The sequence below is a fragment of the Vigna unguiculata genome, chromosome 1 (assembly GCF_037176805.1).
Source record: "Vigna unguiculata cultivar grain cowpea cultivar isolate G323 ecotype 2 chromosome 1, ASM3717680v1, whole genome shotgun sequence".
In the NCBI taxonomy this organism is placed as follows: Eukaryota; Viridiplantae; Streptophyta; class Magnoliopsida; order Fabales; family Fabaceae; genus Vigna; species Vigna unguiculata.
Genome location: NC_140792.1, coordinates 42,638,357 through 42,651,211, shown reverse-complemented (window position 1 = coordinate 42,651,211; position 12,855 = coordinate 42,638,357). Strand labels below are relative to the sequence as shown.

Here is a 12,855-nt window from a genome sequence, read left to right as displayed (position 1 = left end):
TATCCTCCATGTCATTCTTAGCTGGTAATGGAAGGAAAAAAAAACGATTATTTTTTAATTCGCAAAAGTTAAAAATTTATTGCCTCTTTACACTGGTAATGGGATGGCTTAACATTTTTATTCTTTTGTCATGATTAGTGAGTAATTATTTTCAGTAATTTTTAATTCAAACGTTGTCTTTCAATTTTCTGTTTACTACGAACAACTGAAACAAGTTCTTTCCTAAGTTTATTTGTATATAGAATTATCAAATACTTTAAACAATTTAGGGAATTTAAATACAGATTATTTAAAAGGTAAACAATATTATAAAATTTAATACATATTATAAAACATGGGATCTGGTGAGATATTATAAAAAAACAGATTAAGATTTTTTAAAATGGAGATTTTACGTAAAAAATTGTAATTTTAATAAAATATGGTATTTTGATCGATTAGTTTTGAATATAATGGAATGGAATTTATAACAACTTAACGAATTCTACTCTGAGATTTAAAAATGAAAAACTGTTTAAATTAAAAAATAAGCGTAAATAAAAGATACTAATATATCAAGCAACTAAACAATTTAATGACATGTCAATTTTTTAACATGGAAAATAATTTCACCAATGAAATAATATCTGTTTCATATTAAGTTAAACTAATTTTAAAAATACTATTATTATTTTTTAGAATGTAATGCATGACTTCACTTTAAAACGTGGCAATATTGTATTTGTTGTTTTAATTTGTGACTAATTGTGATTAAGAAATTAATTAGCCATAAACCTCGCTTTCTGTTGCTTTCGTGTTGTTCTTGTTCGGTTGCATTTGACAAAAAAACATTCTCTATAGAAAGTTTTATTATCTTTTAACAAGAAAAAAAAAGGTTGAAAATGACGAAAATATAAATTAAAATAATTATTTGCGTGTTTGAAAACATAAAATTGAAAAGTCGATTTTTCTGATAGAGATCGGTGTTTATAAAGTTGCAAAAGAGAGTTTAATTTCAATTGGAATTTTCATACACGTGATTTGAGCTCTTGTACAAACTTTTTCGGAAGAAGTTAAACTTGAACTTAATAAAATAATATAACTGATGGTTTTCTTAGACATTTCTACACAAGGAATACAAAGTACAACATTTTTTTAACATCCATAATTTGTTCTAAATTTAATTTTTGTTTTCTATATTTTAGAAATTTAATTTGTTACGGTTCGTTTGTATTGTCAATTTTTAAAGACAAACAAACAGACAAAATATTTAGAGTATAAAAATAAGAAACTAAATAAAAATACAAAATACAAAATTTATTAAATCTATAGAATAGAGAGAACTATTTTATCTGGTACCTTACTAAAAATATTAAAATTAATTTATGGGTCATTTTAAATAAAATGTCAAGTCAATTTCAATAATAAAATATATACTTCTTTCCTAATTTGTTTTTTTTATAAATAATATAGTTAATTTATGAACTATTACAATTATCAAGATTACTCTAATTATAAAAGTTAATATTTACTATAAACATCTTTACATTTTTCAACAAAACAGGTTAACAATTGAAAATCATTTCACAAACTTAATCATTAAAAATAAACTATATCTACACAAATTATAACTGATCTAACTTATACTAAATAAAATATTAACAAATCGTCAAACTTGTGGTAAATGTTATTTTATTTCATAATTAATTTAACACTTATTTAATCATTTTAACTTGATTTGTACTTATCTTAAAACTTAATTTCTCAAGAATAACTTTTAAACTATTTCATATCCATAAATTTTAAAATTCAAAATTGTTTATTGTTACTATTATTCAAAGTTTCTAACCATTATTTTAATATTACATTTAATAATTAGAAACTAAGTTAAGTTTCTAATTATACTAAAATTATATTATTTTAAAGATAAAAATAATTGACTACTTTTATTATTTAACAACACCCTAAAAATAAATTAAATATAAGCATTTATTCATAAATTGTAATTTTAATAGTATACCATGTTTTTTTTATATGTATAAGTGGTTTAAAAGGTGTTACTTTGCTAAACAATCATGCACTTATATTATTTTATTATTTGGGAAATAATAAATTAATTTATATTATTTATTTAAAGAAAAAAGTTGAGAATAGAATCATCTCATTATGAGTACAGCATATGCAAATCTACCTTTTCAAATTATTCCAAGTACACTTTACTCTAAGGAGAATAAAACATTGAAAGAGAACAAAAAGGACCCGAAAAGGTAACAACTTTTTTCATAACATCTATTTTAACCGAATTCATGTGTAAAATAAATAAATGCATTAAGGGTATATTCATAAGCCACTCCATAAAATTAAGTCTCCCCAACAAACAAACATAAAAGAAGGATTAATCTGTTAATATAATTATAGCTCATTAATGCGAAGCAAAATAACTATAAGAAAAAGGTTCATTTGAAATGGGACACATCAATGAACTTTTGTCTCAGTTGAATGGAAAATTTGTTTTTTTGTGTTTTTTTTTTTTAGGTTATAATAATAAATAAATAAATAAACGTAATAATAAATGAGAAAAATTGAAGGTGAGTTGTTTTTAAGGAAAATATATATTATTGTAGGTTTTAATTTTATATGATTTGTAGCTTAAAGCGTTGGGAATTGTGTCTTAGGATGCGAAAAACGGATCTTAAAATGCGATTTGGATGCGACACGTGGCAGGGTTTGATTGGATGGAATTGCATAGACGTGAAAAGCTTGGTTGCACTCGAGGCCAGCCAAGGCATTATAAATTATAATCTTGAATCTATCTTTTATTTCACCCTTCAAACCTTCGCTTCAGCTTCTTCATCTTCCAAATCCTCTTCCTGCATTTCCTCGCGTGTGTATGTGTGTATGCTCCTTCCTCTACCCACATACATACATACACACATACGTGTATTCTCATACGGACGTACATAAATTCCTAAGTCTCTCCACTTTTCCTATTCCTCTTCGTCGCCGGTAATTCGCTCAATCCCTAGCTCTTCTCCGATCGGATCATGGCCTCGCAGGTTAACGACGCAAACGGTGCCGTCAACGGCGACCTCGGAAACGCCGAGAAGCTTATTATCGATACCGACCCCGGGATCGGTTAGTTTTTCACTTTTCACCTGACACTGCTTTTAATAATTTCGTTATTTATTAATTTGTTTCCCTGAAGAAAACTCTGTCACGCAGGAGAAATCCCAGCCTGATGTTTCTGCACTGTTTCCTTCCTTATAACACGTAAAAAGCTGTGTGAAATTTGAGTTTTGATTTGCTGTGTTTTGGATTTGAGAGAGTTTTTTATGGGAATCGGTGTTGGAATTCCTTGTGTTGTATCTGGATGGTGGATTTTCTTTGATTTTTGAAAGGTGGTTTTTTTATTTACTTGTTTTTTATTGAAATAGGACTGGCATTTTTGTGATTCTGCAGATGATAGCATGGCCATTTTGATGGCTTTTCAGAGTCCCGAGGTGGACGTTCTGGGTTTGACAAGTGTATTTGGCAATACCACTACGGAACTTTCCACACGCAATGCTTTGCTCTTGGTACGTGTTCATTGTCAATTTGTTTTTTACCTCCTTTTTGGATCAACTTTTTCGGGAACATTTCCAAGCTAAAATCAATTTGTGCTTTTAATTTTTGGAGAAAATAAATGAAAAATAATTTATATAGATGCTACATGCATACATTGATTTAGCTTGTTAGAGAACCTCAATTTGTTTTATCTTTCGATTTATCTTTTTATTTCCTGTATAGGTGTGTATGCAGTTTTCTATAGAAGCTTTTCATTTCTTTTGTGTTTGTGGAAAGGTGTTTTTGATTGTTGTTTTAATATGCAAAAAGGATAGTGTGAGATCGCAGGCCGTGAAGATGTTCCAGTTGCAGAGGGCAGCTCTGAGCCATTGAAGGTATTTTAATATGTACTTTTGAGCTTCTCTTCTACTGTGGATTCGGTCAAATTCAGTTTTAATTGATTTGGGTTTATTTTGTGCTACATCCCCTTTTTGAGCTTCTCCTTTTGCTGGTATTAATTATGGTTTATTTTCTGTAAAAGGGTGGAACTCCTCGTGTTGCTGATTTTGTTCATGGTAAAGATGGTCTAGGGAACACATTCCTACCTTCACCTAAAGGTAAGAAAATTGAGAAGAGCGCTTGTGAGTTTTTGGTAGAGAAAGTCTCTGAATATCCTGGCGAAGTATCTGTGCTAGCACTTGGACCACTAACAAATTTGGCTTTGGTAAGTTGTACACTAATGTCTTGTACTCTATGGTTGCGTCCTTTAATGATTTCAAATTTTGTAGTTGTCTATATTTGTTGATTTGGTAGTGTCATTTCTATTATTAGGCAATCAAAAGTGATTCTTCGTTTGCAAGCAAAGTGAAGAGAATAGTCATACTCGGTGGTTCATTCTTTGCCTTGGGTAATGTGAACCCTGCTGCAGAAGCAAATGTAAGTGGTGATTTCTGTTTGTTATGCTTCTTGGAATTAGAAAAAGAAACGGACTAATTTGCTACGGCCATTTCCGTTTTTTATTTTGAAAGCTTCATGTTTGAAAAATTAGGGAGCAGAAATCTTATAATTCCATTTTAATGCAATTATGTATCTAAATAATAGTATCAAGTTATCGGTTTAAGACTGAGCCTTAATTTCTTTGTAAACGTTTCCTGAAATTCCACATTTCCTAATTTTCCATTATTTTCTTTACAGTTGACACAGTAAAATAGCTTGCCACTGTTCTAATTAAAATAACATGCTTGCAATTAATGGACATAACTGCCAATAAATGGCTTTCATCTCAATAAATTGTTGTGACTATTTTACTTGCAGATCTATGGAGACCCAGAAGCCGCAGATGTTGTGTTTACCTCTGGTGCAAATATTGTTGTTGTCGGAATAAACATTACAACCCAAACCCAATTCACAGGTGGGATTGTAATCCAATATTGTTTCAATTTCCGGGCTAGCTTGAGTCATTTACTTCTGCTCTAGGTCAGGCACCATAAGTTGAACACTGTCTTCTGATTTCAGATGCTGATCTCCTTCAACTGAAAGAATCTCAAGGAAAGTATGCTCCTTTCTTGAGTGAGATATGCAAATTCTATCGGGACTGGCATGTAAAATCTGATGGTGTCCATGGTAATTTTTCATTCTACTTCGATGCCGCAAGTTATGGTTGCTACATATATAGTCAATTATTGAAGTTGCCTTGGGAATGATGATTTGGCTTCTTTCAGGAATTTTCCTCCACGATCCCGTCAGTTTTGTGGCACTTGTGCGTCCAGATCTTTTTACATACCAGAAAGGGGTTGTGAGGGTAGAGACACAAGGCATCTGTGTTGGGCATACACTTCTGGACCAAGGACTGAAAATGTTTGTCCGAATTTAAACATACTACTTTTCACTATTTTCTTTTGCCAATATTAATATTGTGCTCAGCAAAATTTGATTCATTCATGCAGTTGGAATACGAGCAACCCATGGACGGGTTATTCTCCAGTTTCAGTTGCTTGGACCGTGAATGTCGAGGGAGTTGTTGATTATATCAGGGAGCTGCTGATGAAACCCTGAAGTATAGGCATTTGTACCACTACCCTTCTCACATTTCAAAGCTTTGGAAAATTATAGCAGGATAGCTTCTTACTTGCAAAAATTATGTATAAGGTCATTTTCTTTATTTCATTCTATGTCAATCAAAACTGAATATTAGAATTCACAATGTTCACCATTTCCACCTTCAACCTGATAAATTCTAAACTCATTTAGATAAAAATTTCATGTACCAATGAATTTGTCTTCACATGAAATTATTTGAGTTTGAATGAAAGCATTCATTCTTTACTTTTGCTATTCTGAACTCACGTGCTGCTTCCTACTTTGGTATTATAGAGTTTCGGGTTCAATGCATTCTGATAAAAGGACACGAAACGCCTAACTTCTTTGGCTATGCGCATGCCATCATTCTCATATGCTATGTAATATTCTTTAGAATTTGACGAACTGTACTTTGTCTATGAAGTTAACAAAATATTCGAATATCCCTCTTCTAAGAAAAAAAATAGAATACAAGTTGTTTGATAATATAAAATTCCCTGTCCAGAATTCCAATTGAACATTTTTATTTTTACTTAAATTTTCCTCAAATTAGTTAGTTAATTTTAAGTTTTAGTGATTTTCAATTTCTTATTTTTCCATCTCCCCCAACTAATCTCCTCACGGTTTATGGGGTGACTCCAATGAACCAAGTAATAATAGTTAGTACATTGATAATGTTTAAGACACTTACTCGGTCTTTTACATCATATTATAATTTTTTTATGAATATTTCTTAAAAAAATTCTATAATAATTTATAACAATTAAATATGGGAATTTATAAAAATTACAAGTGATAACAACCGATGAATCATATAAACCTTAAGATGGGGAAGAGAGAGAAAAGACAGAAGGGTGGTAATAGAAGAAAGAAAAAACTGAAAAAACCAGAGAGAACTCCAGAAAAATAACCCAAATTCGTAACACTTTACAAACACCGTTGTTGATTAAACAAAAAAATTATATTAACTCTAATTAAAAAAACAAGTACTTAATTGAATAAAAAATATAAATACATAAATGAATTACAAACCTAAATATAAACACTAAGTTAGTAATTAATTCTACTGCAAATTGTTAAACAGCAATTTTATATTCCTTTCAACCACCACCGATGTTAAAATACTTGAAAATAATAAATTCATTAATAAAATTATTTATAGTCCATTTTGACCTATGACTTGCAAGAATACATATATTATTATTATTATTTATTTATTTATTTACACTCTTATATTTTGTCTAATAATTTTCACAATAACTAAACTAGAAAAAATATCTATTTATTATATTATTTTTAAAAATATGTTGAATTATAATTTTTTTTCATGAGTTATATATAGAATAAATTAGTTTCTTAGAGAGTTTTAGAATAGATTAATTATTTAGACAGTTTAAAAATTTAAACCTCACTTTAGATACTTACATATTATTAAAAAATAGATAACAAATATATTAATGATGAGGGAAAGTTAAATTATAAATGTCAAAAAAGGTTAAAACATGTGAATCAATCTGACTTACCATGAATTTAGACCAAGTTGGATTGAATTTTTTTTACAAATTTCAATATGGATTATTTTTCACTCGGACCACGAAAAACCGAACTCACCCAGGTTAAAGTACTGGTTGGCCCACCAACACGTAGATAAGGGTCACATAAGTATTTTTTTATTATGTTGGATTTTGCATTTAGTCGGTTTGGGTTGTTTGTAATTCTTCGTTAGATAATAATTTATAGTTTTATGATTTTGATTTGTACTTGGATTGTACTGAAATTTATTTAGATTTTAATCATAATTATAATTTATTTATTTTTTATGACTAAAAAAATTATAAATTTTTTAATTGAGTCAACAAACCAATATTTTTAACTCACTAATATATGGTGTATAGGGTTAGATTCAAATTGTTTTGGTTCGTTAATAAATGAGTCGAATTGGCTTGACTCACTAAGTGATCAATATGTGATGGGTCATACTAGACCAAACGAGTGACCTATTTTATTTTAACAATTCTAAGTTAAATAATTGAAACTAATAATTTAAAAAAAAAAGAAATAAGAATATGTCAACTTAATATTATTAGAAGTAATTTTAATATATAATTTCATACAATTTTAATAGTATTAACTAAACTAATTATTTTGTTTCAATTATAACTAAATGGGAACGCATGTGCAGTAGCGTTTTAGGTCTAATATTTTTATGATATACAATATAATTAAAAAAATCTATAAAACTATTATTACAATAAAAATCATTAGTAAAACTTAAAAATTAAAATTAGAATAAAATATTTTTTGTATTTCTTTGTAAAAAAAAAGTATTAAATTCCAGAAAGAGTGTATGCGTTTTCTTATTTGTTTTGTTTTTAAATTTCACAAATATAATGATAAATAAAATTTAAGTTTAATATTCAAAATACATTGTAAAAAATTACAAATTAATATTTATTATTTATTTTAATAAATAAAATACATTAAAATAATTTTAAAGATAAAATTATAAGAATATATGTGTATGTTTTTGTAATATTATTTATTACTATAGATGAATTCATTATTATTTGGTCCTATACAAAAACTACAGGAAAAAAGGTATTTTTCAAAGCGTTAATAACTTATTAAGGAAAGAAAAAAAAAATTTGTTTTCTAGTTGGTATAAGGTAATATTTGAACCAAGAAATTTAATTAATTATTTATTTTATAAATATTTTGAAATATATGTATAAACTTAAATTTAGGATATATTACAGCACGTTTAAAGGAATTTAATTTGATAGTTTTTCTTCAAGTTTATTAATTAAAGGAGATTTTGGGCCGCCAACAGCGTTTAATTGCTAATATTTATAGCAAAGCCCAACATCGAATGTAACTGAAAAGGGAACGCACGTGGGTCTGATCTTAACGACACTATCAATCCAAATTCAATTACATCTAGTGGATTAAAAATCTGTATTTACTTAAATTACTTTTAAATAGGGCATAAAAATATTAAGTTTTTCTCAAAATCAATTTATGTCTTAAAAATATTTTAGATTTAAATTAATAATAAATAACATAAAAAATATCAGTAATTTGTGTAGAAATGAGAATATTAGTTATTCATTAGTAATTATAATTTTTGGCTTTTGACCATTATAATTTTTAAACATTCAGATCGTTAATTATTTTAATTTTTTCTCTAATTGAATTATTAAATCCAACTTTAACTATTTCTATATTGAAATTTTCTTTTACACCCTCCAGTTTTAAATATTTTCCAAAACACTCAGTAAATTAATATTTGTATTATAAACTTAAATGACAAATAAAAAGTAAGAACAGTTAACATATCTTATTAAATATTTGATAAGTATTGTTTAAAGGAAACATTTTTAATGATTTTATATTTTGAATATAGAAATAATTTTACTGAATATTTTTAGTTTCAGTTTTTGACTACTATGTTTAAAACATGAACTCACATTTGACTGCACACACTATTGAAATCAAGCAAAATTACATTGGGATAGAAAAAAGTTGAAAAAATTGAGTAACCTCCTAGTTTGATTACTATGTTTATATCTTGATACCAATAAATCAATAGTTGTTCACATCTTGCACTAACCCTAATTTTATTTCTAATTACAATTCACATCATGGATTAAGTGATCTCCACCATTGAATATGGGCACTAAAGTGTTGAAGAAACTTTTGAAATGATTTTGGGTCAGCGATAACTACGAGTCAAGTGGTTGCAAATGGACCGGTCCACGCGGCACGTGCATTATTTATTTATTTTTTTTGTATGCCACAAACAAACGAACGAATTTGGTAAATAATTTTAATTGTGTTAACTTATATATTGTCTTTGTTTGAAAAAAAAATAAAATTTATACGCGCGTTAACTTTTTGAGGATTAAATTATTTCTTAATTGATACAATAAAATTACTAATAGATTCACATTTTCAAAGAGCAATATTGAAAATCATGAGGACACTTGAATTCTTCACTTGTCAATTTGTTTTATTTTTTAATATTTTTTGTCCATCAAGTTTTGGTGAATTTTAAAATTAATTCCTCTTTGAAATTTTATACAAATTTAATTTTTCATCTTTAGAAATGCATGAATTTAGTATTTTTTATCTAATTTTGTTAAATTTATTTGACATTTTAAACACATTTTATAATAATATTTAAGTTAACATTGAAGCGAAAATGTATCAAACGGTATAAACAATTCAAATAATATCATGAGATACGCTTGAAACGTAAGATAAACTTAACAAAATTGGATTAAAATGACTAAATTTACGCATTTTAAAAGATGAAGTACTAAATTGGTCAAAAATTATAAAAATGAACTAATTCCAAATTTTATTAAGAGAAAAAAACATATTTAACTTTTTTTTTATTGAAAAACGATCTCAATTTTTAAAACAATTACGAACATGATTACTTTTTAATTAAATTTTAAATTGAATTCAATCAAATATTTATTTCTTACACCTAATTTTCGGTATTTATAATTCTAAAGGTCGACAAAGAAGAGTATAAACACAAAAAGCAACGTTTTGTTTATTGCGATTTTAACAACATTCCGAACGTTGTTTTGACTTGTATTGTAGGAAATATCTTTTAGTTTTAGTTAAGACATCTAAACCAATTTTCAATTTCTACTAAATAGTTTGGAAGTATGTTTTACACTTTATTTAATCTAATTAAAAAGTAAAATTCACCTTAAACTTTTAGTTAATTTAAAAATTACTGCCAATAACTACTTTAATTTTTGAACTTTTACTTAAATTTAACTCAAATATTTCGTCCGAAAGTAAATTTACTTGTATAACTTTTAGTATATGTCTTATTAAAAATGTAGAGAAAAACATATTAATTTGAAATTATGATATCCGTTTCTTCGTTTTTTGAACTCCTCAATAATTTAAATTTAAATAATTTTTTTAAAAAAGTAATTACTTAAAAAGTCTATGATAAATAAATATAATTAAAAATTAGTTATAGAAAAATATATAATAGTTACGATTTCATTTTATATTCTTAAAAAAAATTTATACAAAATATTAAAAAAATATTTAAATTAATTATAGTATAAGAATTTAGAAAATAATATTAAATATATAATTTTTAAAATTTTTATACTTTAAACCTTTTCTGTGAAATACAAAAAGAAAATTTCATGAAAAAGACTAAAAATTTATGTATCATAAATATAAAACTAAGACTTAATTATATTTTGAATACTTAATAAATTTAGAAATTTTTAATTGAGTCCTTAATAATTATAATTTTGTTGTGATTTATTGTATTTTCGATATTTTAAAATTTTTCAATTGAGTTTCTGCTGTTAAATATTTATATTAAGTGTGTGTTGTGGTAGTTATTTTCTAGTGTAACCTTCTTTAAATGTTCACATATCGTCATAATATTTTATTACAGGAGATCTTTTCTAAATGTTAACTGTATTTAAAGAAAATTGTTTCTAACTTTAATTAAAATTATAAATAAAAAAATTAAAAATTAAAATTTCATAATTTCATATTTTTGTAATTTCATAATTATATAATTATATATTTATATATTTATATATTTTAAATTTCTTAATTATGAAATTATATATTTTATTTTTTTAGTTTTTTTAGTTTTTTAATATTTTAATTTTATAAATTTTTATTTCATAATTTTAAAATTATATATTATATATTTTTGTTTTGTATTTTTTAATTCATAATTTATAATTTTAATTAAATTTAGGAATAATTTTCGTTAAATTTAGTACATATTTGGGAAAGTTGTGAACATCATCATCACTATCTCTTGTAGTAAAATATTATGTGATAACTAGGGATGTCAACGAGGCGGGTAGGGTACGGGTAGTAGCTCCCCCGTACCCTACCCGCTGGATAAATATTTGCCTCGTATCCGTATCCATATCTGTCGGGTATCCGTTATGCGGGTACCTGTCTATTTTTTTTCATATCTGCGGGTATCCACGGGTATCTGCGGGTATTTACAAAAATATTTTAAAAAATAAATATTTAACCATAATTAGTGCTTAGATTAACAAGTCCTATTTCTCTAATTGATTCTAGTAAAACAAACAAATAAAAAATCACTACCAATTTCTATTGTAGTTTATTTTTGAATAAAATATTAAAAAAATTACTAACTTCATCAATGTCCACCTCTTGCAACATTGTATAAAGTTTCATGTTGTCCAATTTTAATCTAGAAGAGCCTTAAAACATAAGAAGTTCAGTAAAAATTTCTAACAATCACTTAATTAAAATATCTAAGTAAAAGTGTTAATTTCATTACCTTCCATGTTGGTCCATAACCAGTCTTAGAGACACATCAATACCTCCACAGTATATGGAAGTAATTTACTCATGTGTGGGGTAAGAATCTGACCACCATTGTTGGATGAAGACTCAAAATGTTGTTTACTAATATATATATATATATATATATATATATATATATATATATATATAAGATAAAGTTTAGCGGGTACGGGTATCCACGGGTACGGATACTATGATACCCGTACCTGCCCCGTTAACATGCGAGTATCAAAAATACCCATACCTGCGGGTAGCGGGTATCCATTTTTAATATCCATTTCCTATCCGTTGCGGATTTTATCCGCGGATACCCACGGGTACGGATATTTTTGACATCCCTAGTGATAACATTCAAGATAAATATCATATCACAAAGTTAATTATAACATCTAGCAATAAGGACTTAATTGAAATTTTTTTAAATTTTAAGGGCTCGAAATACCATAAAAAATTGATTAGAGACTCAATTGAATGTTTCTAAATTTATCATTTTCTCGAAACATAATTAAACCTAAAACTAATATTAATATTAATTGTCAAATAGATTAATGGGAAAATTTATTATTATTTTAAATGAAATAGAGGGGATGAAAAATAATAGAATCAATACATTTGTGTTTTATTTTTTATTTTTAAATAAAACAGAATAAGTGAGAAATAAAAAGAAGGAATAAGTTTATGATTTACTATTAATATGAACTTAACAAGTATAGAAAAAACGAAATCTTAATTTTCTTATCCTTACATCTGATCAGTTTTTTATTCCTTATTACAATTAATTTTATGTTTTAATTTTAATATTCATTACAATTAAATGACATATGTAATGAAATAAAAAAAAAAATCCTAATTTAATTCCCATTATTGAACAATTTGAGAAATAAAAACATCCCATCCCTATGATCCTCA

The 12,855-nt window shown here is 26.3% G+C and overlaps 1 protein-coding gene across 3 annotated transcripts; it reads left to right on the top strand.

Annotated features, from left to right (window-relative positions):
* The first annotated feature begins 2,793 nt into the window (after positions 1–2,793).
* URH1 (uridine-ribohydrolase 1) lies at positions 2,794–5,856 on the top strand. Of its 3 annotated transcripts, XM_028074510.2 has the most exons (10): positions 2,794–3,114; positions 3,202–3,249; positions 3,439–3,554; positions 3,858–3,917; positions 4,064–4,246; positions 4,354–4,458; positions 4,837–4,933; positions 5,038–5,145; positions 5,244–5,379; positions 5,469–5,856. In XM_028074510.2, the coding sequence occupies exons 3-10, from the start codon at positions 3,447–3,449 to the stop codon at positions 5,575–5,577; spliced, it is 906 nt and encodes a 301-aa protein (XP_027930311.1). In that variant the 5' UTR covers positions 2,794–3,114; positions 3,202–3,249; positions 3,439–3,446; the 3' UTR covers positions 5,578–5,856. The 3 variants fall into 3 exon arrangements, with proteins under 3 accessions (XP_027930311.1, XP_027930247.1, XP_027930387.1); XM_028074446.2 differs by lacking the exon at positions 3,202–3,249; XM_028074586.2 differs by lacking the exon at positions 3,202–3,249 and having other exon boundaries at positions 3,414–3,554.
* Positions 5,857–12,855: the final 6,999 nt, after the last annotated feature.

Bases quoted from the DNA above. Each gene is read 5' to 3' on its own strand.
- URH1 (XM_028074446.2), top strand. From the start codon at position 3,024: ATGGCCTCGCAGGTTAACGACGCAAACGGTGCCGTCAACGGCGACCTC. The intron at 4,934-5,037 runs GTGGGATTGTAA...TTCTGATTTCAG, and splicing joins AACCCAAACCCAATTCACAG to ATGCTGATCTCCTTCAACTG. The intron at 5,380-5,468 runs GTTTGTCCGAAT...TCATTCATGCAG, and splicing joins CTGGACCAAGGACTGAAAAT to TTGGAATACGAGCAACCCAT.